Source organism: Trematomus bernacchii, unplaced genomic scaffold (genome assembly GCF_902827165.1).
Source record: "Trematomus bernacchii unplaced genomic scaffold, fTreBer1.1, whole genome shotgun sequence".
In the NCBI taxonomy this organism is placed as follows: Eukaryota; Metazoa; Chordata; class Actinopteri; order Perciformes; family Nototheniidae; genus Trematomus; species Trematomus bernacchii.
In genome coordinates this window covers 21111253-21139251 of record NW_022987973.1, presented here as the reverse complement: position 1 = coordinate 21139251, position 27999 = coordinate 21111253, and the positions used below count along the sequence as shown (strand labels likewise).

The 27999-nt window shown below is 39.6% G+C and overlaps 1 protein-coding gene across 2 annotated transcripts; it reads left to right on the top strand.

Moving 5' to 3' along the window:
- Positions 1–8447: 8447 nt before the first annotated feature.
- On the top strand, positions 8448–26664 carry LOC117471243 (aggrecan core protein-like). 2 transcript variants are annotated; one of them, XM_034116104.1, is made up of 20 exons: positions 8448–8619; positions 12269–12363; positions 12559–12650; positions 13226–13517; positions 13832–14006; positions 14454–14581; positions 14696–14989; positions 15383–15679; positions 15781–15955; positions 16037–16164; positions 16243–16536; positions 16629–16727; positions 16811–18520; positions 19269–19343; positions 20305–20418; positions 22040–22198; positions 22289–22371; positions 23576–23720; positions 26007–26189; positions 26319–26664. In XM_034116104.1, the coding sequence occupies exons 2-20, from the start codon at positions 12276–12278 to the stop codon at positions 26381–26383; spliced, it is 4596 nt and encodes a 1531-aa protein (XP_033971995.1). In that variant the 5' UTR covers positions 8448–8619; positions 12269–12275; the 3' UTR covers positions 26384–26664. The 2 variants fall into 2 exon arrangements, with proteins under 2 accessions (XP_033971995.1, XP_033971996.1); XM_034116105.1 differs by lacking the exon at positions 20305–20418.
- Positions 26665–27999: the final 1335 nt, after the last annotated feature.

Here is a 27999-nt window from a genome sequence, read left to right as displayed (position 1 = left end):
TGCTTCTTTATTTTTCTACTCCACTACATTTTTGTATCCAATATTTAACTTTTTACTCCACTACATTTATCTGGCAGCTTTAGTTACTTTACAAATTTAGGTTATTAGCTATTACTAAATATCAATCAACTTATAAATAAACAAATTGTTGTATACTCATAACTTAAGATACCCATCAGCAATATGCAAAGTGCTTTAAATCAGCTCCACTGTTAAAGAGCTGTGATGAACATTAAGAGATCAATAATCATAACCCAGCAATTTTATATATATGATCCTGAAATGACTCTTTACACATATGAAGTATTGTGACTTTTGGTACTTGCGGTATATTTTGGTGCAAAAACTTCTGTATTTTATTACAATAAGTACGATTTTGAATGCAGAAGTTTAAGATGTTACTACTAATATATAATTATCGGCAGTTTGCTATACAGTATATTGCCATATATTCATTGTCCTAAGTGTTTTAGTTGTTTAGCTTTTAAGGTTCTTTGTATATTTCAATTTCAATTTGGTGTTAATACTTGTCTTTATTACTCTTTTTTAATGCTAAATAGTTTCTTAAACATACTTATTTTTATTATCTTTATATTCTTGACCTACTATTGCAACTTATTTTCTTGGATGTTTATGTTCATCTGTTCACCAGACATCAAATCTAATTCCTTGTATGTGTAAACGTACCTGGCAATAAACTTGATTTTGATTCTAGAATCAGAATAGTATTTTTCTTTAAACATTTCTTTTTGAAGCTAACACTTTTTTAAACCTTTTTTTTTTCTTGGATTTACTTAAATCCAATAACTTCTTATGCCATATTACCAGAAAAACCCCCAGCAAACATTGCTTTAGCTTGAAAGCATTTGCAGCAACTATGACCCTTTCTGGTGGTATACTTCAATGATTGTAAGGTTTTGCATAACTCCAACAACAGGAGTTTGTTCCTTCTCAAACTCAGCATTTGTTAATAGGTGACCCTCCTCTTCTTCAACAGAGAGTCAGCAGAGCAAACTAATGTGGATGTAAGGCCAACATTGACGTCAGCGCCTCTGAGCTTGACATACCTGTGTGCAGGCCAGATGTGGTCATAGTGGGCCGCTATGCTGTTTATGAAAAGATCATTTTATAAACAGCTAAGTGCTAAACAAGGCTCTTCTATAATCGCACTTAACACGGTGCAGAGAGGGTGCACCCACTTGGACAAATATTGCCAGTATATAAGTGTTGGTTTTCAAACATGGTTTTTGTGCTGCATCACCTCAGTCTACATATACTTTTAAATCCAGTTTAGATTGTCAGATTTTCTGCCAGATTTATCTTAACTATCCCCGTATTCTCCTTGCAGCTCCTGCCACAAAGAGCCTCTGTGAGGAGGGGGCCCTCTGCTGCCCCCCACCCTCATATGGCCTCCATTAGCCAAAGTCAGGGGTGGTACTCTCTCTGTGACTTACAGCAGCAGGTCACACTGGGACAAGGAGGCTCATTATGAATGCAGTTTTCCAGACTCTGGTCTCTGGGCCCCTGCAAGACCTGGGTGGGTTTATACCACAAATTTGTTTCTAAAACTGCCCATCTGATAAATGTGAACACAGTCATGTGGAGGCAACCCCTTAGCTTGTATATGGTGAGGTGTGGCATGTGGACATTTCCCCATAAGGGTCAAGTAAGTGCTTCATATCGTTCTCCTTCATATGTGCACTTCTGTTTAACAGTCACGGCTGGTTATGATATTAAAGTAAAGTCTGGTGATATTTCATAGTTTCTGCATCATCAACAATTATTAGAGAAATCAGGTGCAATAATAAACCTCTGAAGTATTTCTTTCAGTTTAATCTCTACAAACAAACCTGCCCAGAGAGGGTGTCAATTATAACAGTTACTCAATAAACTCCATTTATCAAGGGGCTACTTTAAGTTAGTTTAACACTACATGTGAACATGTCCTGTGACCTGCGCAGCACAGTGTGTTTGGTGTCAGAAAGCCATATAAAGCATGTCAAAGACTTCTTTCAGAGGGTGAAGGCACGTGCAACACCCCTGCAGTTATGTGAGAAATGCAGCGTTTAATGACTTTGGGTGTCGAGTAAATGCAGGCAGGCAGCGGCCTGGTGGATGTTGTCTTTTATCAGCTGTGTTTTCCAGTTCTGCTCAGTGAGAAGAACGTCTGCTCTATTCACCGCCTGAGAGAAGCAGTGTTCTGTCAGAAACAGGTCCACAGATATAGATATACTCATCCTCACTTTGACTGAGAAACGTAGACATCCATGAACATGCACAGACATAAAGCGGTCATACTGTAACTTTCCTCTCAGGGGCTTTCATGAACCATCGATGAGACATATGGGACATAAAAACTGCTTTGGGAGAACAAACAAGAAGTTATTGGTGATTACATTAAAAACAATAAAAAAATGTCAACAAGCCTTAACTAAACCAGTGCATAGACTGACTCAATCATAAAAAATTGTTTTCATATTTGCAAAAAAACCTTCATTACTCATAATGGACATAAAACGTCCTGTCCCTTTTGTGGTTATTACAACTTTTAAAAAAGGGTGCTTTTCATGCACTTCTTTGCCTGTAAACACAATCCAGGAAGCAATTAAGTTTCCCTTAAAAAGTACTTAAGGCAGACAGGGATCAATCTGTTATGTTTAAAGATTGTGCATCCAGAAAGCAACATTTTATTAATAAAGTGCTTCTAAACATCCAAAAAAAAGAAGAATGTACCAAAGGTGCCCCCAATGAACCATTCAACATTGCTATCCCTATAGGCCACTAATGCAACTAAAAAAGGGCGCCTTTAGGAAGCAGAATTGTAACGTGAATGCTTTTACAGTTGAACTCATAAAGAACATGGCCTGAGTACAGCATTGCAGATTAGTTTCTCTCTATTTTAATGTCGTTTAATGTGATTGAACATTCCTGGTTTACAGTTTGAACTTTGTGTCCCATCTGCATCTCCTCAGTCAAGGTATAGCTTTGTAAGTATTTGTTTTACTCTTAACTGTGATCCCATAAAATCCTAGATCCTTCCAAACCTACAAAACGTGTTTTCCAGATTAAATTAGATTGAACACTGTGCAAGTTAGTCCTGTTTTATATGTCATGCTGAATTTGTACTCAGACAGAAGACGAGCTGTGGATATTGAAACAGTGTACAGCAAGAGCCGGTTTACAGCAGGAAGGCTTGTTCCTCATCATCTGTACAAGCTGAAGCTGCAGACTCTTTTTTGTTCTGCAGGTATAGAGCAGCCATTCATGTAAGGCAAGAAAAAATAAACACCCAGTGCTTTCAACAAATGTTCTCCTGAGAGGTTTCTAACAAAATCCTTTCAGCAGCGGAGAGCAGACTTCCCGACTGCAGGGAAACTTCTTGGTCAGTTTTTTTTTCAAATGGTAGTTACAAGAAGCCCATAAGCTCTGAATAGCCATTTATACACCTGACAGAACAATGAACACTGACACACCCCCAGGCAAAGGGACAAATGGGCTTCTCTCAATTAAAAATACATCAAGATTGTTTCATGACATTCATTCCGTTTGTTGTCTTTGACCTGATTAAGGCATAAACGTATACAACCTTAAACAATTACATACAATTTGAAATATATTTCTTAAAATGTATTTTATTAAAAAGCTTTGCTTGACCTTGTTTGAATCAAGTGACAACCTCCTGGCCTAAAAAGTGAAGCCAATACGGAAGTGCCTTATGTTGCATTATCTCTATTGGCCAACAGGGGGAGGCTCTACTGGTGGCGAAAAGACGTCAGATCATTGTATAGAGGTCAATAAGAAAATGATCCTACTCTGTCTTGATCTATAAGTTAAAACCAGTTAAGCCCCGAGCCTGTTTTTCAGGTCTCAGGCTCGAAAAATTATATTCCCAGAACAAATGACTATATCTTCACTTCTAAAAGGGGTAAATTAATAATCTTTTTTCTCAAAGCAATGATAAACCTGTGAGTTGGATGTAGAGAAGTCAGAATCAATATAGACTCTTTTATTGTAAAGTAAATTCATATTGAACATAGTAAAAAAATGTAAATTATAGTGTCCGTCAACATTACTTATAGTGAAAACCACCCTTGAATGATGGGATAGTAGACTAAAAGCTTTAATAATCCAAAGTATAACATATAATAAGTACCCTGTATCAAGATTGATGCAAAACAAGTGACATTTGACCTTTTTACAGAGATTTAGCCAAAAAAAACCCACTTCTGGGGTCATTTGGGTGTATTTGCCATATCTCTGGAACCCCTCGGTCGATGTTGATGATTGACACCTCCTTTTAACCGTCAGAGCCAATAGAATCGAGGGGAAGTCCCTAAAATCCATCCAAACATTACCCATTGGTGAATGAGTGATGCGCAGCCAGAATGCCCAAAACCGGAAGCTGTCATACACTCTCGTAGCAGCTAATATGAAATCTCCGTTATTGACATAAATATGAAGATGGATTATCAGTAATCATTTCAAAGTGACACAGACACATTGGATTAACCTATGGATTGACCTTCAGCAGCGTTTTTATCGTTTTAATGCCATTGAACACAACTTTTGATCAGAAAACAGCAACGGTAAGACTTGTTTTCCGTGTTGGTCCCTTAAAGCTACGTTGTGTGTTGTCTGGGTTTGCTTCCCCTGCCGCGAGTTTTGATCGCTCAGTGATGATACTTATACCCCTAGAATCTGTGGAATCTCAGCTTGCTAGCTGATATATTGTTTGTGCAGATCCGATAAGTAATAAGGTATCTCTACCGTGAGTTCTGTGCTAAGTGCGTTAGCATTTTTTTTTAAGAAGCCCTCAGACGCTGTTTCTTGCAAGATGTTGCGTTTTGCCCCCGGTACCGGGGGCATGGGGCTTAACTGGCTTTAGTAAACATTTTTCTCTTGAGTGTTTGGTCTCAAACCACAGATGTAAGTCTACTGTAATACAGCATAATGTTTAATATGTAAATTCTAGTCATCATTTAGAATAAAACTGACGATAAAACCGTGTATGATTTAAGGCGAGGCTACCTTGTGAGTTCACTTCTTGTTTACAGACTATGATTTAAACTGACAAAATGTTGAATTGCTTTTTTTTGTCTTTAAATGAGTGCAAGTCTATTTAATATTTATTAAATACGATTGAACAGATGAAGGAAAATGTGTACCAGTCACATTGTATATTAAATATAGAGCTGGATTCAGGACATGGATAGCTTAGCTTAGCATAAGAACTTAAAGCTATTATAATTTAAAAAGAAAATCAATGCATTCTTGAGATGGTGTTTAATCCTGAACACGCAGTAAAAAAATGACAGTTAAGAAAAAGGCAGCAACAAAGACTTTTAACTCAAGACTAAAAGAAAACAACCATCTTTATTGTTTATCACTTTTCTTTTACAGTCCTCCAGAAGTAGCCTTGCTGTAAAAGAAGCTTATGAACAAATAAATGTCTGCCGGTCTCTAAGGATTTAACTTAAACTGCCATCAATACACCACTGTTGGCCTCTTCAGTTCCAACTGTTATTCCTGATTACAACATAAAGACTACACATGAAAGACTTACATTTCACCGTTATTCTGACGTTGTTGTAAAACCTTGTTGACAGGTTGCTAAGGTGGAGCCTGAGTGAACAAATGTTCAGTTAGTTTAATGATTTAGTAATTACTCCGACACAGAGTCCAGTATAAATAGCGCACTTTGTGGCCACACCTTGACTCAAAAACTCCAGACAAATATACCTAAAGTGGAAAAATGTAAGCACTGCATAGAATGTGGGGGACAACTGCTGACTCAAAGTCACCATAGTGGTCAGAGTCTCCATCCTCTGATTCAGTTACTGAACTCTATTCAGATTTAAATCCAGCATGAACCTCTCTATTGTAGCATTCTCCCCATTCCTGTGCCCTTTAGAGGATTTCAGACTGTACTGCTCACAATGACTGGGCACAGTGACAGCAAGGCAACACTATTCTCTAGCCCTGACCTAATTTACCTTTAAACTGCAAATAACTCCTATTCACCTAAAATTAAAAGATGTGTTGGGTCCTTGCCTATCCATTTAGAGTCTGGTAAAATAATAGAAAGCTCTTGGCATTGATCTCATGCTGCCAGCTTCCTGTCTCTTTCTTCTCTACACTTTTCCATCTCATCCATTTACTCTGCTTTGCCTGAGATACCGCTCTTGAACATACCCTCTTTTGCCTCTGGTTCTTCTCCACAAACAGTTTCCTCCTGCCAACTGCTGTTGTTCCATGGCTGTGACATGCTTAGTCCAAACCCTACAAGATTTCTTTGTCTGATCCAGTGAAACTGCTTCCTTTGGGTTCCACTTCCTTCCTACTGAGAGAGGTAATGCTACATCCTTAGACAGTCTTCTCCAGTCTTGCTTTTGCAATTTTCAACATCTGTTAAACTAGTTATAGGAAGCTCCAAAATATCTTAAGGCCTGAATGCAGAGCTCTTATTTTCTTTCCATCCTCTCTATCGGGGGCCATACATCTCTATACTCTTAATGCTGTTAACTACCGGCTGTTTCAACAAAAACCTCTTACTTGATAGCAGATCTATTACAATTTCAATATTCATTTATCGCTTGCTTAGAATAATTTAATACAAGTTCATGTTAAGTTAACTTAAGCAGCTGTGTTACTGTACATGGTGATGGTTGCTGGTTACTATCAGCAATATTAAATGATTAATTATGCATTTATATGGTCACTGTGTTTTACTATTATGTAATGTTTTTGGTTAAATATTACTGCTGCATTAATGTTGCATTTTAAGGCTGTAGATGTTTAAGTTTGTTCTAATTTACCTTTATGTACTGCTTTTTGTTTATTCAAATCTGGAGACATGTGGTTATCACTTCGGATAAAATATAATAGTTTGAAAAGCTAAATCTGTCAAACAAATGTAGTGGGGTTAAACATACACTTCATACATCTGAAGTGAAGTGGCATAAAGTAGCATTCAATGGAAATACTCAAATAATATAAAAATACCATGAACTTTTATAGTAAATGTACTTGGTTGTATTCATACAGCAGAGATGCTGCTGTTGAAAGAGAAGCCTTACCGTCATTATATCCCACTCAAACTCAACCTCCCATTATAAGTTAAGTGGGGTTCATTTGTATCAGTAGAAACAACATTTGTAGGTGAGTGAATACTCCAGGATTGCACATGTCGCTGTTTCCTGCACACTGGGCATTCCGTGGTACCTGAGTGAAAGAGCAGCTTTGTCTTCGGTCTCTTTTCAGGAGTGAAAGTGAGCGGCAGAGAGAAGGTAACGGGCGAGGCGTGATACTCTCAAATGTTTAAGGGGCCCAGTAAAGAGCCCAAAGGTGACGGCAGGACAACAGAGCAGAAAAGCAAGAGAAATCTGAGGCGGTTGGTTCAAAGCTTTTCATTATAGGACGGTAGTGGTGGAATGTAACTCAGTACATTTACACAGTAAACGTACGTACTTTACCTGAACATTACCCTTTCATGCTATTACTCAATTGAAGGGAAATTCTAACACTACATTTGTCTGAAAGCTTATGTTATTTATTTATTTAGTGACAATATTCATCCTCTTTTTGTCCAGTGAAAACCATGTATCCACAAATTAGGTGAATTTAAATTGGATTGATTGGATTCCTTTGTATACCTTTGTAACACAATGACATCACTATGTGAAACTCACATTCCTATTGGCTAGCACTCCCACACATTGCACATGATAGGCTAAGGGGCTGGACATCTGTAAGCGGTGGACCAATCACAAAAGAGCCAGACAGCTAACCAATCAGAGCAGACTGGGCTCTGGTTTCAGACAGAGGGTGAAAAGAGGTGCTGCAGCACAGGCAGTATGAGAAAAATAAAGACCTTTTTGAACATTAAAGCATGGAGACATGTCACAGTAGAGACACAAAATACAAATATGAACCTGGAAATGAGTATAATAGGGCCCCTTAAAAAGATGATACAGACTGAAAGCCTTTTGACCAACATAATTTACATGTTGCCATCATTCCTTGCCATCACTCCTGTTGTAATTTGACAAAGATACACATTTTAAATATATGACCTATCAAATGCTACAGTATGCAGTTTTACAGTATAAGATAGAAACTGTGTGTTTTTTTTTGCAGTCCTTCACAGTCATAACGTTATTTCATTCCTGCATGAAAGTCTGTACAAGTGTGAAAGAATTGAATGAGATTCTGCACTTATTTAGAAAATATGTGGACTCTGGGTTTACAGTCTAATTTATAGTATTATCTACTGAGTGGAAAAGTACAATGTTTCATAGGATGTGTTGGAAATCTTAAACATTGGTGTTTTTGTGTCAGTATTTAAGTTACACAAACTCACTACTCCCCCTATGCCTGCTTCTTTATTGAAGGCAGTACTCAGAGCCCCTCATGCTCCACTGTGCAGCCTTACAGTGGTGTTTCAGGGGGTGTGACCAGGAGACCTGCTCCCCATCTCTTTCTTCTGCACACAGCCGAGCATCCTGCACTCTTTGCTGCTCACTGGACCTTAAAACTCACTACCTGGAGCTCAGCTGACACAAAGATACACCACAGAAGAAGAGTTTGACTTTGACAAGAGGGAAGGTATTTCTACAAAAGGTGGGTGATGGATGCACTTTGTTTTATTGTTGCTTATGTGTAGTTATGTGTGACAGTAAAGTTGGAGTTATGAAGAGCACAAGGCTAATTTCATATGATAGAATTTTCCCTGAAAACAGTTTTTAAATACATGTAATTTGTTGTATTCTTTATATATCCTCATTTGGGATTAACATCCTTTTGGTAGTAAGTATACATTATACTGTAAAAAAAAATGTATCTTACTGTATACTAAAAAGATGGTTTACATTTTAGTTTACCTCTGGATTCAAATTCCATCTTTGTGTTTATCATGTTTTTTTTCTTCTAAAAGCATCTCTTAGAAATGAAGGGACTCTATTTGTGTGTCACTTTAAAGCAGACTTAATCTTCTGGTTTCATATTTAGGTATAATTCGGAAAAAAATTAAACCATTAAAACATAAAAAAATCTAAAATCATAATGTCTTGATGCTTTTGGGAAATAAATGATATCCTAAATATGATACAGTACATATTTGGCAGCAAAAAGTACCATTGTTGATTAGTAGTAGTTGATTATTTTATAAAAGAGATAACATTGATGAATAGACTGCAAGAAACCATTAAAATCAATAAAACATTTACCCTCAAGAGTATTACAGTAACATTATTGTGATTTATTTCTATTAGGAAGGCTTTTCTAATGCACTGTACATTCTCTATGCGATTATCAATATTGTGACAACGTATTCAAACCTGACCATATGAGAAATGTACATGCAGGAAACCTAAAAGAAGAGATGGACAGGGGAGGATGTCCCATGTGTGCCACACCCCCGCCCCTCGACCCCTCCCTTCATGTCTCACACTTTCTGTCTGCTGCCTCAATGTTAGCAGTGTTGAGACGTGATGGAAAAAGCTTCTGTTCACAAAGGCCTCGGTGTCGTCAGAGCTGCCATAATACGGGCTTCAGGGGGAACAGATCTGCTCTTATGGGCCCCGGTCTCTTGGGGAGTGGACCGCAGCAGCTGAATGAGCTCAGTGTGAACTTTCTTCAAACATTTTTCGGAGTGTTCAAACACTTTGTAAAGTGTTTAGAAAATGTTATGATGAAGAAGCTGGAAACTGAGGGTTAGAGAACATGCAATATTGTTTAAAAGTTGGCGATCAGCCATCATATTGATGTTTTTCTTTCCTTCAATAGCGGCTATTTAAACAACTAGCAAATTAATTAAAATCATAAATTAACACATTTCTAAACTAGTCAAATCAAATGATTTTTTTGTTAGATTGAAAAGGTTTTGAATGTGATTTGTTTGAAGAGCTTTGTTAAATTGGTTAATTCCAGGGTGTTGAGGCATTAGGTTTTCGTTAAAACATGAAGCTATGTATATCTGAATACATTTTATGTTAAGCTTCCAGTTTATTTCACCAATGAACATTTATTATGTTCTTATTGAACAACTGTTGCACAGGAAATCACATATTTGTATTGGTATATATAACCAGTTCATGTTCAAGTCAAATTCACTGTCAATTCAGATTTGGTTCCATTGGGCAAAATCCAAACATGGACAAAACCAACCAGACAACAAAACTAACATTATTTGCAAATAAAGCTAACTTTCATCTTAACATCAAAAGTAGAATGTCTTAGGTGATGGGAGGGGTGTTTTTTTTCTCCAGGATATATTTGGCAACAGTGTGACAGTCTTTTCAGGTTTTAGAAAGTGTGTTGGATCTCTGCAGCTCAGTAGAGTTCACAAGAACTTGTTCAATCTGTGTTGTGAGCCAGAGCTGCATCCCTAAAGTTTGACTTCATTTCTGTGTGTTGTTATAAGACTGTCTAAGAGTGAGTGTCATTTTATCTTTAGTTTTATATTCCTTCGTCTGCTGTCTTTACTATCAGAGATAACATTGCAGTAGTGTTATCTCACATGCAGATAAAGAGGAAGAACTCCATCCTGGGAAAATATGTTCTCAGACAGATTCTTGCTCTAATTGCTTACTAGTTTACATTTTCTTCCAAAGATAGAACAGTTTTGTTTTTTCGCAATCGAGATTTCTGTATTTGTTTTGGGCTGTTTTGGAATATTTGTTCGGAACATTCAATATTTACTTATAAATGAGCATTTGAATTTAAAGTGTGGAAAAAACCCTCCTAAAGGTATACTATATAACAAGATAATTAGCAATATAACACTGAGTTATGGTTTGAATATGTGCGTAATCTTTAAAAAAAATTAACAATTGCATTTGAGCACTTACAAAACTAAGTACTTTTGAAATGAACTCTACAGATTGGGAGCAGTATATATTGAAACAGTTATAAAGTGAATAAATATAAACATATATATGTTAAGTTACTCTTCACAAACTAAAATACCAATCTGATCTGCTTCATCAGGACTGTGTGTGGATACTGTTTCTATCAAATTTGATTGACAATTAACGAAAAACAACCAGAAACTGTCATCATGTTTTGATTTGAATCTTGCTAGATGGTAAATAAGCCCATAAAAACAGAAATGTCTCCGTAATGGTTTAACTTTGGAAGGAAATTGTGTTCTCATGTAAAACATGAAGCATCATGTAAGACCTTTTTTCCGGTGCCTAAAAAAGCACAAGGAAAGATAGCAAAAGGCAAAAAGTAAATAAATAATTAAAGGAGAATTTCAACTAGAGTAAAAAATAAGGTACAATGCATAAGAGCAATCAAATATGTTATTCACTCATGGTTAATGCCACACAAACAGTACATATTAATGTATAATTTAGCAAATGTTTTCAGGTTGATCAGATTTAGCAAATGCTTGTGCCGAGACTAAAATATCATGATGTTTGTAGCATATTTGATAATATGTGATAATGTGTTCCCCTGTGACGTGTGTGGATAAGAACAAATAAACAAATTGAATTTGGAAAAAGTGTTTCACTGTAGAAGGAGGGAGGAGCAGGAAGGGTTACTCTGATGGAATAACAGCAAAACATTTGATTTTGAAAGAACTGGAGCTCCTTGTTTTCCTGTGAGAAAATCAGAGCGTTGGTTGTTAGCGAGTGTTGTAATCGCATCGCAGAGATGTGTGGTTGAGTTTTTCCCTTGAGAAATGTCGTTGCTGTGAAGCTGTGTGGAGGAAAACTGTATTCATGTCTGTTTGGGACTCTAAAGGTGGAAGGGTTGACTTCAAACAAGACAGACTTTAGGCAAAATGACTAATTTGAGTGTTATGATCCCAGTCCTAATCCCAGTGAGGAAGAATGTTGTCAGGACCAGGACAGAGCAGGCATTCATGCCAGTATAACTGCAGGAACACTGGTATACTCAGCATCATGTGTTTCCAATGAAGAGATGTAACTTTATATAGAGCTTCCATGTGTTCAGTGTGTAGAAAGAGATTTTGGTTTGCACTTCTGGATATTTCATTGTTTAATTCTGCTTCACCAAGTGATTGTTTTGGGATTTGATGCTGAAATCAGACATCTGAGACAAGCCATCACACTTTTACAAACACAAGTTGATTTAATGACACATTTAACTTAAATGTAAGCCTGTAGAAAATTATGATATTTTAGATGACATCGTTATGATTTATTCTATATGTCACACAGTACTACCTGATCATCTACTAATAATAATATATAATATAATTTACTTGGATTTCTGCTAATTTCCATTCTTTTCTTTCCAGATAAAATATGATAAGGTGGATTGTGTTGCTGTCTGTGAGTCTACATGTCATCTCAGCAGCATTTGATTACATTTATGAAGAGCACTCATTTATGGGTAAGAACGCATATTCATAAAGGGCATCTAATCATTTCATTCATTTATAAGAGTTTTCTTGCAAAGGATCAATTGTGGCAGAAACGTCCTATTTTAAATTCAGTGTGCTGTCATCTTCTCATCAATGCTGATGAGACTACCATGTCTTACTTTTGGAGTGCATTCACCAGAAAGTCTTTCTGATCTCTTCCACAGACCCAGAGGATGTGCTGAGCGTGAGCATTCCTCTGGAGGAGCCACAGCGTCCTCTACTGGGAGCAACGTTGGTGCTACCGTGTTACTTTGAGGTGTGTAATCCAACCAGTATGGTTTGGTTTCCACTTCATAAATAATACAATGTATAGAAGAATATTCTCAGATTGTGAACAAAGCCACCATTCACATGATCTAAATATTCACTGCACAATATAAAGGATATTTTCTTGGTAACACCTAATCAAATTAGTACATGACATGTAAACGGGGTTACTTATTGCCCTAATGATCACTGGGGCGGGATAGAAACTCCCTCCAGAGGGGACTTTGGGATATTAGCCTACAGTATGCACAACATTTTCATACACACATACCTATATAAGGAGAGGGAAAACCCCAACATGTTTAATAGGGTCTTTTTAACTCTACAGCACAGACATTTCTCAGGAGTTGGTGTAAACCAACACCAGAGTAGAAAGAAGAATAGACTTCAATTCAACAAATCAACAAAAACACAACTCTAAATTCAAAGCCAATGTTGCTCAGTGTCTGCTGGATGTGTAAATATGTCAAATGTTCTTGGATTAGCTTGTGTGCAATAAGTAAGAGAGGTTATACTTGTGTACTGAGAATGGCGGTGAATAGGGTTTTTGTTTTTTCACGTTAGGACCACACTGTCCCAGACCCAGGAGCTCCCTCCATCGCTCCGCTCGCTCATCGAATCAAATGGAGCCACGTCACTAAAGAAAAAGTCACGACTATCTTAGTGGCCTTGGAAGGACAGGTGCTTATCAGTGAGAGCTACCTGGACAGAGTTCATCTGGTGGGCTACCCCATGACTTCTACAGATGCTAGCATCAAGATATCTGAGCTGCGGTCCAGTGACACAGGAGTCTACCGATGTGAGGTTCAGCACGGCATTGAGGACAACCACGACATCGTCCATGTGCAGGTTCAAGGTATGAAAATAAGCAGTCAAAGCCAGAGGAAAGAAATCCCATTATCCATCAAAAAATGTTTTCCTCTGATTGGTTGCCAAATATTTGTAGGTGTGGTCTATAAAGTGTCATTACTCACTGCGAAGAGACCACATCTAGAGGACAAGTAAACACATCTACTCAAGTGGTGGTGAAAAATGTGTTGCCAGTACTCCTTCAAGTGATCGGGGGTTGTTCAGCTTTTCAAAGGATTTCTGCATTATGTCAAGTTTTGTTGTATCGATCATCAAGTATTTAATGTTTGGCTAAAATCAAGTCCTATTTTTACTCTCTAGGTATGGTGTTCCACTACCGAGCCATCATTGGCCGCTACAGTTTGACTTTTGAAAAGGCTAAGGCAGTTTGCATGCAGAACAGTGCGGTCATGGCTTCACCTGAACAGCTTCAAGCAGCCTACGATGATGGCTTCCACCAGTGTGACGCTGGCTGGCTCTCCGACCAGACCGTCAGGTTGGTTTATCAAACATCTCTGAGGCACCTGTTCTGCCCTGGTTCTCTAAGACCCCAAACATAAAAAAGTGTTATTGAAAGCAAAAAATAACATTATACTGCATAAAAGTGTCTAACACACACACAAACACACATTTTATTAATGTACATACTTAATACTGTGAGACTGTTAAGAGATCTTAGGCGTAGTTGTGCATGTTTTGAAGCTCATGTAAAATATATTCTTGACAGAAACGCATATCTTAAATCTTTCAAGGAAGCCTTTTTTCTATTAGCTTTAAGCACAGTGTATAACTCAAAGTCAGTGGACAAACAAATAGAAACGTTTCTAATAGAAAAAGTTAGATTTGGTAGTTTTAAAGTCGCTGTGCAGAGGCAATGAGATGTCATTGTGTGCTTCAGACCAAATATTTGAGAAACACAAAACGTATCTCCATTTAATTAAAGGTACCCGATCCGAGATCCTCGTGTGAACTGCTATGGCGACAAAGAGGAGCTTCCTGGGGTCAGGACATATGGAGTGAGAGACCTCAATGAGACTTATGATGTCTACTGCTTCACTGAGAAGATGACAGGTATGCTGCGATGAACACTGCTATTTCGCTGATTGTAATTGATTCTTTGCATTTGCAGGTTTGGGTAATTTAAACTCCTATTTGACTGTTATTGACCTCTCTTATCACACACAGGGAGAGTTTTCTACACTGCTGCTGCAGAAAAGTTCAACTTCTCAGAGGCTGAGTTTGCATGCTCCAGTCAGGGAGCTCAGTTGGCCACTACTGGTCAGCTGTACCTGGCCTGGCAGGGTGGGATGGATGTCTGTAATGCCGGCTGGCTGGCAGACAGGAGCGCCCGCTACCCTATTAACATCCGTCGGCCGCAGTGTGGAGGGGGTCTGTTGGGGGTGCGAACTGTGCACCTCTACACAAACCAGACAGGATACCCACTTCCCGAGTCTCGCTACGATGCGTTCTGCTACACAGGTAAGCTATCATTTTAAGAAAGAATGACACCAAGAGCACTGTTCTGCTCAATATCAGATAAACGTACTCTACTTAAATATCCTCATGCCTAGAGATTGAACTTTGATAGTAAAAGGTTATACTTTCCGATTAACAAAAAAAGAAAACTGTGCTCTTTGAATGAACTCTCAGCAGTAACAAGGAGTCTGCAGGCAGACTCCATTCCCGCTTATTAAAGTTAAGCATTCAAAGTTTTAGGTTGGCGGAGAAAGCTGGTGAACTTTTTATTGATTAAAAGAGAGTTGACCCTTTAAGAGATAATTAGATAACCATGGAAAAAAGCACAACTTATGACCAAACATAGCGACATCCACAGCAAAGATGTCTTACTACTCCCTTCTCTATCACCTTCAGAGTCCAGTGATGAGGAAGGTTCAGGCATCATAGAAGAAGGAAGTGGTTTGCTGAGTGTTACTGAGGTGACACTGAGCCCAGAGGTGTTCTTCAGGAGGACAACCACAGAGAGTGAGGCGGTTGGAGAGGTGGAGACTCAGCAGCCTACCCAAGTGGACTTCACAGAGAGCCCTATCCAGCTGCCGCTACCTCAGCCACCAAACGTCACTGAGTTGGTGGTTGACCTGATAGAGCCGGCCACCGCCCGACCCGACACACGTAGGGAACCCGGCAAAGGCTTTGTGATGCCTCCTACTGGTCAGTGATATAACTGTTAATGCATGGTTGGACGACTGTAACATCATATAGAAAGTCAATTTGGTGTCCCTTATGAGGATGTCCCTTGTTTTTCGGTGCAGGTGTGGTGTTCCATTATCGTTCAGGCTCCAGCCGCTATGCTTTCACCTTCGTTGAGGCCCAGCTGGCCTGCCAAAGTGTTGGAGCCTCCATAGCCACGCCAAAGCAGCTGCAGGCAGCATACAAGGCTGGATATCACCAGTGTGATGCTGGATGGTTACTGGACCAGACTGTAAGGTAAATACAAAATGCATTTTCAGAGCAGGTAGAGAGATTCTTGTCCTAAACAAAAAGTCACCAATTTTTCTGTTTTTTTAGGTATCCCATTGTTTTCCCTCGAGAAAAGTGTGATGGAGATCTAGGGGAACTACCTGGAGTTCGGTCATATGGTTTAAGGCCAGGAGACGAGAGATATGATGTGTACTGTTACATTGATGGTATCAAGGGTAAGAAAACATTTCGCAAAGCCCAGAGACTTATTTGTTTTCTATCATGTTCACCATATTGACATTCCTGCTCCACAGGGGAGGTTTTCCATGTGGGTTCCGCTGAGGGTCTCACCTATGATGAAGCTTCTTCTAGCTGTCAAGAGCAGAACGCAGTACTAGCCTCCCCTGGAGAGCTGTACGCAGCCTGGAAAATGGGTTTTGACAAGTGTCGCGCTGGCTGGCTAGTGGATCGCAGCGTTCGTTATCCCATCAACAAACCCCGTAATGGGTGTGGGGGTGGGAAACCAGGAGTACACACTGTTCATGCTCACCCCGACCAGATAGGCTCTCCTGAACTTGATGCAAGATTTGATGCATACTGTTTTAGAGGTAAACACTTGACTGTTATCAAACAAGCTCATTCTGGATTGTCATTTTCCTCATCACTCATTGAGCATTATCTTTTTGTTTAATTCTTACAGTGGATTTTCTACTAATTGCAAATGAAACTGGACTGAACATCACAGATATCGAAGCAGCCCTCCTTAACCTAACATCAATTACTGATTTGTTGAAACCTGGTAAGCCATATTTAAAATAACAAATAACTTTCAAATGTCTTTATTTCCAATGGACCTAACTTGTTATTTCTATGTCATTTTAGCTGTTCCTTCCATTGTTGCTCCTATTCCTGTGGAGACTTCGGGCTCTGGCTCCGGCTCTGCAGACTTTGGCTCGGGGTCTGCCGTTGATGGTGCCTCTGGTGGTCACTCAGGAGATCTGGCTGGATCTGGTGACCTGTCTGGTTCCGGTGATCATGTTACCTCTGGAGAATCGTCTGGTTCTGGAGCATTTTCTGGTTTTGGACGTTTGTCTGGTTCTGGAGACCTTTCTGGTTCTGGAGACTTATCTGGATCTGGACATTTGTCTGGGTCTGGAGACCTATCCGTTTCTGGAGACCTATCCGGTTCTGGAGACCTATCCAGTTCTGGAGACCTATCTGTTTCTGGAGACCTATCCGGTTCTGGAGACCTATCCGGTTCTGGAGACCTATCCAGTTCTGGAGACCTATCTGTTTCTGGAGACCTATCCGGTTCTGGAAACCTATCCAGTTCTGGAGACCTATCCGGTTCTGGACACCTATCCGGCAGTGCCGAGCTGCCAAGTGGGGCATCAGGTTTCAACAGTGCAGATGCTTCTGGGTCAGCTCTCAGTGGTGAAGGATCCGGCATCACTGTCGTTTTTTCGGGAATGGACAGCATTGTATCTGGAGACGGCTCAGCTTCAGGAGGACTCCAAGAAGCTGGAGAAGGAAGCACAGGGATCTTTATATTCCCTTCATCTGAATCAGGCTCTGGAATGCTCAGTGGTAGCGGGGATCTGTCTGGATCTGGTTTCAGCTCTGCGGAGAGTGGCTCTTCCATAGACAGCTCTGGGGAAAGTGGACAGTTTTCTGGCATGTTCTCCGGTTTCATCACAGGCCAGGACTTTTCTGGGTTTAGTGGTTTCCCATCAGGATTCTCTTCAGGAAGTGCTAGTGGACACTCGGGAGAGCTTTCGGGAAGTGGAGACTCACAGATCTTACTAATAGATGGACAACTTATCGATGCGTCTATCTCTACTACCAACAAGGAGTATGAGCTTGGTGGAGGCCTACTGGCGTTCAGTGGCTCTGGAGACATCTCAGGGTCTGGGATTATCAGTGGGGATCTCAGTGGCTCGGCCTCTGGAAGTGGCTCTGGGTTCTTCTCCTCAGGCGTGACCTTTATTGGGTCAGGGTTCACCGACCTAACAGTGTCATCCTCTGGAGAGCAGGAAGCCTCTGGTTTATTATTGTACAGCTCTGGACAGGGAAGTGGTGGACATTTGTCTGGATTTGGAAGCTCAAGTTTCATCTCGGGTTCTGGATCAGGAATGTCTGGATCTGAGTCCTCAACGAGCGGAGAAGAAAGCAGTGTTACATTTTTAAGTGGGGATTTTACGTCAGAGGTATCCGGAGACACTACACTGTCTATGGAGCTTGGAGACGGATCAGTGGAGTACAGTGGAGAAGGAAGCAGTAGCAGCAGTGGTTTGTCCTCTGGCAGTGGAGACAACCACTTATCCACAGCCAGTGGCTCTTCTTCAGGATCTTCCTCTGGGGATCTGCCGACGGTGGTGCCACCCTCACCATCCAGTAGCTGGGCACTGACTGAGAGCACCATAGGGCCAGAGGAAGTCCATGGTCTGGTGGAACCAACCCAGATCCCTGTCGACGTCTATGGAACTCCATACTCTGTACTCGCCCCCGCAGGACTGGCTGCCCCTCCTACCGCAGCTTCACCAACCTCGGTGCAGACACCAGGCTTTGTGAAAGGAACTGATTCACTGGAGGGTAGGTCAACAGTTTTCAACAGTGTCATTCTGGGAAATGGAGGGATAGAGTATATGTAGCTAGGCTTTAATGGCCCTTTCGGAATGATTATTATGGGTTGTGTTTTTTTTTGGATAATGTCTGTTTGACTAAAAGGCTTTCTGTCCAATGGACAGTCACCCATTGACAGCCCAATGTTCAATTATCACAATATAGTGTACGTTACAGCCCTTTGAGCATTGGGCTGGAGGTTTTAAACCTGCTTTTACAGAAATCTACAATGTCTGTTTAGACTTCTTAGTACCGTGCAAGGGCAATACAACTTCATTAGCTTTAACAAGATGGACATCTGATCAATTTCAGGTTGACTCGTCATTTTATGTTCAGTGTTCTGTTTTTGGCAAATTTGAGATCTCATCTCATCAACATACCAAAATGTACAGTACTGAATTAAAACACAAACATATTGTATCTTGTGAATATTTTTTTTTAAATGACAGCCCTATTGCAATATGCCTGTTAAGTATATGGATCCTAGAGCGTAAGAGCATCCTAGAGCGTAAGAGCATCCTAGAGCGTAGAAATAAACAGAAACTAATTTATAATAACATGGATTTGAATGAACATTAGAGGGAGGGTGCATTTAAGTCGCTAATGCTGCGGCATATGCAAAATTGAGGGCAACTGCTACATCAGATCCGATGAAACACTAACGCATCTTTCTTTTGAAAGAAGCACATGTCATTAAATAAATGGACCTGTTTTCTAGGTTTTAACCCGTGTGAACCCAACCCCTGTGGTGCTTCTTTATGCATAGTAGAGGATGGGGTTGCTGTCTGCCATGGTAAGTCCCACAATGTTTGCGACTGCAATTTTCTTCTCTTCTCCTTTCTTTCTTTGAAAAATACAAGATGATGTTAGGTTTTAACATACTTTTCCAGTTGCATTTCTCTGTATCTACATGTATGTTGTTCAGAACTTTGCATGTCTTATATTATTGGTCTGCATTCTGTTTATTAATCAATACTTTCAGATATATTCAACTGGTGGGATTATGTTGACCGTATATGTATTACTAGACTTAACAAAATATTTTCTTTCCCTCCCTGCTGTTCTGTTCTTATGTATTGCATCACATTTTTACTTTAATGTTTTGTGTTTCTTTGATTTCCTGTTTGTATATTGTGTCTGTGTTGTGCTATGTGTCTCTGTGTTTGTGTGGCAGTTTGAATGTTTGGGTCCTTGTCAAATGTTCATCAGCTCTGCATCTGAGGTTGTACAGCCTCTGTGTCACTCGTTGTAATCACAGTCTTCAGCCTCCATGTTGTTTTTGGTTTGCTGTGCCAGTGCGCCGCCTCCACTCTGCTGTATGCATGCTAAACCCGGGGCAACATATGTGCTTTCTGGCACCATATGGGTGCTCTCATCCTGTTGAGAGAATTTGAATACTATACTTCTGCTGCAACTAACTACAGATTCAAACATAAACTTACTGCAGATATAATAATTATAATGTATTCTCTTGGAAGAGATAAAAACATATTTGGGATATATTTCAGTATGTTTCATCATTTGGTAACCTGAAAATAGGATTGATCAAAAACAGAGGAACATGGATTATAATTTTGTTTGCAGTAAGTAGTTTGCATCAGAGGTTGCAGCTGCCTACAGTATTGTTCAATAACTTGTCAGTCCTGAGGTGTGATATTCCTTTTATCACTGCTTTTACTCCCTTACCTTGCTGGGCAACTTCCCATCCCCATCCTACGCTTAAACAGTAGTTTCACCCGCCCCCTTTTTTGCAGAGGTAGATGTGTGCCATCCCAACCCGTGTGCCAATGGAGCCACCTGTGTGGAGAGTGCAGACTCTTACAAATGCTTATGCCTGCCAAGCTACGGAGGGGAACGATGTGAGATCGGTATGAGATCAGCTTCTGCTTATAACTAAACTAACAACAGCCCCTCAAAAACAACTGAAGAAAGAGAGATGCTAATCATCACCAGCATCATTACTGGCTGGGGCTCTATGAGGAGTCCTGGTGTCCAGAAGTCGAAGATGCCAACCTGCTTCAATGTCCTAAATTAGCCAGGAGACAGTGTTTTCTAAAGGGCAAAAAGCTATAAAAGAAACTAAAGGGTTGGTTCATCCAAATCACAAAAAACCTGAGAAGCGTCTACTAATGCAGTATTAGTTACTGAACAATTGAGTCTTTGGGAAACCATTTTCTTGATTGTCATACAGTAGCTAGCTACACACCTTTAAAGGAATGGCAGGTCTGTCAAGTTTGTCATCATTTCAATTTGCAAAAAATATAAACATGTGGTTCTAGTAAGAGCTAAACTTGAAATGGATTGTAGTGTTAATTCATTTTTTTTAAATAAAATAACAACAACAGGTGTAAAAAATTGATTGTTTGTCGAAAGAAAGAGGCTAACGTTAGCATGTCTGGTTAACTAGTGCTAACGTCCACAGTAGTATCCAAGCGTTACATCCAGTAGCGGACTGGCCATCGGGACGTTCGGGACGAATCCCGATGGGCCGGTACCCAAGTACCACTCGGCCCACTGGGATCAGGCCACTAGGTCCACCGTTTCCCCGCAACGAGGCTCCCCCCCCCCGTTGACAGTCCACTGCCCTTGGATACATCCAACATAAGGGATTTCAGATTCCATTTGAAATAACCGTGTTTAGTTTATCCATTAAATCTAAAATAGTCCCAGAGTCCACTGTAACAGACAAGCATGACATCATTAAATAATGACATTTTGAGACACAGATCTGTCTTCATTATCAAAAGAAATGTCGAAAAATTACCAAGTTTGAATGAAGAGAGACAATTATTTTTTAAAACCCAACTGCATGATGTATTTTATAAAAGAATGTCCTACCCACCATAAAACATTATACATGCTGTAAAACTGTAACAGGGATAATTTATTTGATATACTGTAAAATACTTCCAATGAAAACTGCTGTCAAGGTGTTCAGACACAAGGTGGAAATATATCTTGTAATTTGGTTGAACTGACCCTTTAAGTAATTACGGTGGAGCAAGAGAATGAATGAAGCCTTTGAATGCTACTGTAAAAATAAAAACTCACTCCTGCTTTACTGTTGGGCAGGGCTCCGCTTATGAATAAGTTTCCATTCTGCATTGAGACGTTTGTTCTGTCAGAATGGAAAACACTGCCCACCGTCAGACTTGCACTGGATGCCAAAGGAAACTGAGGGCATCGTAATCGGAAAATATGCTTCTCACTGAACACAATTTCTGAATATGTATAACTGAAACACTACATGGGTTATGAAAAGTATCAAGCACTTCATCAGCTGCTCCAATACTAATACCGCTTAGATAGCAGAAATCATGATAAGAATACATAAGAGCTTCTCATCATCTGATGCTGTGCTTTAGTTTTAAAACCCATTTGTAGATGTTAGTCTCAGCGGCCTACAAATTGAAAACATGTACTAAACTATACTGAATATTGAAATGAATATGCCATACATTAAATGAATGATGACTCTTGCGGCTGCAGATGAGCAGCAGTGTGAAGACCGTTGGACTAAGTTTCAGGGGAACTGCTACCGACACTTCTCTGACAGAAAGTTGTGGCTGGATGCAGAGCAGCAGTGCAGGGACATGAACGCCCACCTGGCCAGCATCATCACCCCAGAGGAGCAGGACTTCGTCAACAGTGAGTGCACAATGTGCTGTGGTTTGTTTGTGTTCACAGAGATGTAGACAATTTAAAACCAAGATCTCAATATACTTTTTTCTCCCGCAGCAAACGGACAGGACTACCAGTGGATCGGGCTGAATGACAAGACCGTAGCGAATGACTTCCGCTGGACAGATGGCACTCCACTGGTGAGTGAGGACTAGATATAGTCAGGGCCAAATATAGTATAGTTTGGTGTGTAACCCCTTAAATCAAAGTCTACTTGTGACCTCTACTCTACATGACTCTACTTTGGTAGGAAATTCAATCAAAACAGATAAAAAGAGAACATGACCATAAATGGATGCAAAACAACTACAGACAAGCAAAACAACTACAATAAGAAGTAAAACGACAAACATGCAAAACAACCAAGAAAGACAAGCTAACAACATTTTGTGTATCTTTTAGCATCTTGAAAATGGTGGTTCATATTAGTAATGTTTCAGCCTGAGCCTCTTGTCTACATTTCTTTCACTAAGGGCCCATTGTTCTTAATAATATGTCTCTGCTTCAATGACTTAAATATGTTAAATTATCCAGTAATTATTTTTCATTTGCTTTACTTTCCTGTTAATTAAACCATATTCCTTATTTATTTAGAGTCTACATTTGAATTTCTGTTTGGTTCTATATTGACTTGCATTTTACTGTGTATTAGTTTATTAGAGACGTGCGTTTAAAATGAACAAAGCACATTTCTGAGCATTTGAATGCACATTCACACACTTCATCATCAGGTCTGAAATAGAAACAACAGCTGCACCACTCCACCCACCTCACCTCAAGGTTTATCTGAAGGCACAAAATTACCAAACCAGTGCAAGCACAAAAACTAATTACTAATGTGTTCGGATATAACTCGGCACTGTTATTAAAAAATGTTGCTGCGATGGTGGAAGCCTGTTGCTTCAGGACCAGTGGGATGATCTACAAACAGTTTGTATTACCATGAGCCAGGTTTTACTTTGCTGCTGGCAACCTTGTATTTTTGGCTGTAGCCCTCTGTATCAGAACACCTGTTGCCTCATTGAAATGAATTATAGATGATGCGTAGGTAGCACACAGTGTTACTGCGCCTTAAGGATAGAGGATCATGGAGAAGGAGAGAGATGCAACAATAGGGAAGAAGGGAAAGTCATGCACATATTTGGGACATTTTCTCTCTAAAGGCATGCATAGCGTTGAAGTAGATTGGACATGTGGAACGTGACAGAACAATGAAAATCAAGATCATATCCTGCTTGCGTACAGTGCAGAATACGTTTTCAAATTAAACGTTGTGGTCCTTCTTACCTATTCTCTGTGTCCGAGTCCACCTTGTAGTAATGTATGTTTCCTTCTCTTCTTAAGCAATACGAGAATTGGAAGCTGAACCAACCTGATAATTACTTCAACTCAGGAGAAGACTGTGTGGTGATGATCTGGCATCAGAACGGCCAGTGGAATGACGTGCCGTGCAACTATCGCCTGCCGTTCACCTGCAAGAAAGGCCCCGGTATGTTGGTTAGAGAAAAAAATAACATCTTTAATGAAGTTTTTTAAGCTGTTTTACTTTATTTTGTGCCATCAATCAATCAATCAATCAATCAATCAATCAATGTTTATTTATATAGCCCAATATCACAAATGTTACATTTGTCTCAGTGGACTTCACAGTTTGTACAGAATATCAGTATGACAATACGACACCCTCTGTCCTTAGACCCTCACATCGTACAAGGAAAAACATTTCTGCCCATATGCATTCATTTCATCTTTGTATAGAGTTTCTTTGGTACATTTGGTGGCATACTCTGTTTATCAAAGCGTGTTAGTTGAAAAAATCCTTCTGGAAATGTGAGGTAAAACTAAAGAAAAAAGCGAAAAAAGGCTAAAGAAGTCCCAGAGCTCAAGAGTTGCATGGTAATGAGGGAACTCTTTCACACAGAGCACACAGAGTGGTGCAGGAATGAAAAACGTACATTTACTTGGCATTTAACAACTTCCTGTTCCCTAGTCTATAAATCTAAGTTTTTTTTAACTTGTCCTTGTGTACCTGCCTGAAATAAGGTCTGTGGTTAACACAAGCTAAAGATACATTTTATTTTGTTATTGGACCTAAAAGATAAGATACCCCACTTGTAAATGTCCAAAGCTTTTATATGGCATAAAAATGACAGTTGCGAAAAAGTGACTAAATGAGTCAACTATACTACTATCATCACGCTGAACATTAGCCGCTTTTAGCTTAAGGTTGCTGATGTGAAGTTATGATATATACTTCGCTTATAGCCTAACGTTGGCTTTAATTCTTGCATTTGCAGTTACGCTTCAAAATCAAAAAGTGTTGTCAATATCTAAAGACTATGCTTCTGAACAAAACGTTTAAGTATCATAAATGTGTGTTATCTTATTTTGCGTTATATTCGTAAATCAAATGGCAAAAACCCATTGGATTTTGTTAAGCCCCAAGCCTGTTTTTCAGGTTTCAGGCTCGAAAATGACATGCCCAAAACAAATGACTATATACACTTCTAAAAGGGGTAAATTAATAATTTATTTTCTCAAAGCAATGATACACCTGTGAGTTGGATGTAGAAAAGTCAATTTTCTAAGAATCAATATAGATGTTTTTATTTTAAAGTAAATTCAGATTGAACATAGTAAAACAAATTAAATTATAGTTTCCGTCCAAAAAAACCCCATTACTTATAGTGCAAACCACCCTTGAATGATGGGATAGTAGACACAAAGCTTTAGGAATCCAAACTATAACATATAATAAGTACCCTGTATCAAGATTGATGGAAAACAAGTGAAATTTGACCTTTTTAGAGAGATTTAGCAAAAAAAAACACTTCTGGGGTCATTTGGGTGGATTTGCCATATCTCTGGAACCCATCGGTCGATTTTGGTGATTGACACCACTTTTGAACCGTTAGAGCCAATAGAATCGAGGGGAAGTTCCTAAATCCATCTAAACATTACCATTGGTGAATGAGAGTGATGCGCAGCCAGCATGCCCTAAACCGGAAGCTGGGTTACAGCTCTCATACACTCTATATGAAAACTACTCTTATTGACAAAATGTTATGATGGATTATCAGTAATCATTTCAAAGTGACACAGAGACATTGGATTAACCTCCAGCAGCGTTTATATGCGTTTTAATGCCATTGAACACAACTTTTGATCAGAAAACAGCAAAGGTAAGACGTATTTGCCGTTTTGGCTCCGTAAAGTGAAGTTGTGTGTTGTCTTATCTTGCCTTCGCTGCTGCGAAGGTCGCACAGTGATGATACAGTGATGATACTTATACCATTGGAATCTGTGGAATCTCAGCTTTCAGATGATATCTTGTTTGTGCAGATCCGATGAAGTATAAAAGATCGCTAACGTGAGTTATGTGCTAAGTGCGTGAGCACTCTTTCGCTTAGTGCTAATTCAGACGGTCGGCGTTAGAGTTGTGTTTTGTTTCGGTAAACAATTGTTCATGTCGTCAGTTAGCTGAGTTTCTTGCCGTTAAGTGGGTATGACACATTAATAGGTTGTTAAATGTTAAGAAGCCCTGAGACACAGTTTCGTGAATATTGTTGTGTTTTGCCCCGGAAGGCGGGGGCATGGGGTTTAACAGGTTTTAAGGGAACTCATGTGTTGCTTTATACCAAGGTTGGCCTACAATAATAGATTGTCAGTATTGATTGATATTGGTCTGATTACAACAGTATTGCCTACTATACTGAAAAATACAAGATATACATGGCACAGGGTGTGACACCGTTACCTCTCGCTCTGTCCTCAGTGTCCTGTGGCGCCCCGCCTGAGGTGGAGAATTCCCATATGTTTGGTAACAAGAGGGATGAATACCCTGTCAACTCCATCATCCGCTATCAGTGCAACCCAGGGTTTTTACAGCGCCACCCTCCGGTGGTCCGATGTAAGGCAGATGGTCAGTGGGAGGAGCCCCAAGTGGAATGTACTGACGGTGAGTGCAGTCTGTGTTGATTCCCCTTTGTTCACCTTGGGACTAAATTGTAGGAAAACCTCTCCGCAGGTAAGGCAACTGTGTTGAATTATGTAAACTCACTCTTGTTGTTTTTCTCCTTCGCCACAGTTAAAGCCAGAAAAAGAACACAGCCGAGCACCAACAGGATGGCAGCTGGTGGCAAGCTTCACTAGAAAAAAAAAGAAAAAGAGGACGTTTGCAGCACAAATCCATTTTTTATTTTAGTGAAGATGACTTTAAAGGGTATAATAGTTGGAAGGCTACATCATTTTTTGATCCCCTGTCCCTCTTAATATATTTTAATTATATATAATATTTTGATTGCTCTGAGTTTATTTGCATTGTGTGTTGTAATTTAATTTTGTTTGGTGAATCTATTGCATACCCAGTTAGAAATTGTTGGTTCTAAAAACATTCTGAGAATGTTACATTCATTGTTCTAGGAATGTTTTCAGCGGGAAGTTTTATTTTGGTTCCCAGAATGTTCTTCTGAAAGGTAGGATAACGTTCCCTAAAAACATTCTTAAAATGTTTTGTGATGACCTTCTTCAAATGTTTTTGATAACATTGTTTGAACATTATGCCCTACTATTCTTAAAAGTTTTCAGCTGCAAGTGCTTTTGTTGTTCCCAGAATGTTGTTCTGAAAGGTAGGATAACGTTCTCTAAAAACATTCTTAAAATGCTTGGTAATAACCTTTTATAAATGTTTTTGATAAAATTGTTAGAACATTATGCCCTACTATTCTTAAAACGTTTTCAGCTGCAAGTTAGATTTTTTTATGTTGCCAGAATGTTACTATTTTAGAGTAGGATAACGTACTTTATCGTTCTGATTTATCAGAATTATAAGTCTTTTTTTTTTTTAAGCTGCGACCAGCAGCTAGTACAAGTCACTGTCGGTGTCACATGTATTGGAGGGGACCCAGAATCAGACTCGGAATCAGCTGGTGAGCGTAACATTTGTTAGAAAAGGGGAGCTGGGAGTGGAGGTTGGTTATGGCGGCAGTGGGAAACAGAGCAGACCAGCAGGCAGGGGGGGTGGGGGGAGACACACAGCAGAAACAAACACATACAAACACTAACAGGGGTCTCAGGGACGGGCAGTGACAGTCGGTCCGTTCTTCTATATGTCTGTCGGTCTCAAATCTAAAGGGTGCAATAACGATTTAAAAAAAACACACTTTATAAAGTCAGGCAACACTAACCAGGCTTAGTGTGATTCTGTTTATGTGTACCTTACTTTGACCATCCGTTCGCTGTTATTGATCATTGTGGAGAGCAGGCAGACGTTTTGTTTTGTATTATAGCAGCTATCGGATGGAATCAATACATGGGCTGTACAGGTTGTCATGTCCGACTATCACAAGTAGAATCATAATGAAAAATACGCCGGTAAAATATGCCTGTAGAAAACAGCAACGGCAACTAGGATAGCAACAAGCAGTCAATATAGTCAGTTTAGCTTCGGTTGCTATGCTAACATCACCCATTTTATACCAGAGAAACTTTCATAACAGCGTTGTGATGCCAAACAGCGGGCAGCACTGCAGCGGTCGGTAAATGCCGCTGAAACACATTGATAAACAATGAACCACGGCACTCTGGAGAAAAGTATAAGCTACCAAGTTACCAACTTGGCTGCCGGAAGAGAGTACCAACGTTAATCGGCGATACTCCTGGCGACTAAAAGTGGCTTTTGTCATGATAAAAATAAAGTATTATTCTATCAATATGACAATAGAGACATGTGCATAAACAACAAAAACACTTGCAGCTGAAAACATTTT

Bases quoted from the DNA above. Each gene is read 5' to 3' on its own strand.
- LOC117471243 (XM_034116104.1), top strand. From the start codon at position 12,276: ATGATAAGGTGGATTGTGTTGCTGTCTGTGAGTCTACATGTCATCTCA. The intron at 14,007-14,453 runs GTTGGTTTATCA...ATTTAATTAAAG, and splicing joins CTCTCCGACCAGACCGTCAG to GTACCCGATCCGAGATCCTC. The intron at 22,199-22,288 runs GTGAGTGCACAA...TTTCTCCCGCAG, and splicing joins GGAGCAGGACTTCGTCAACA to CAAACGGACAGGACTACCAG.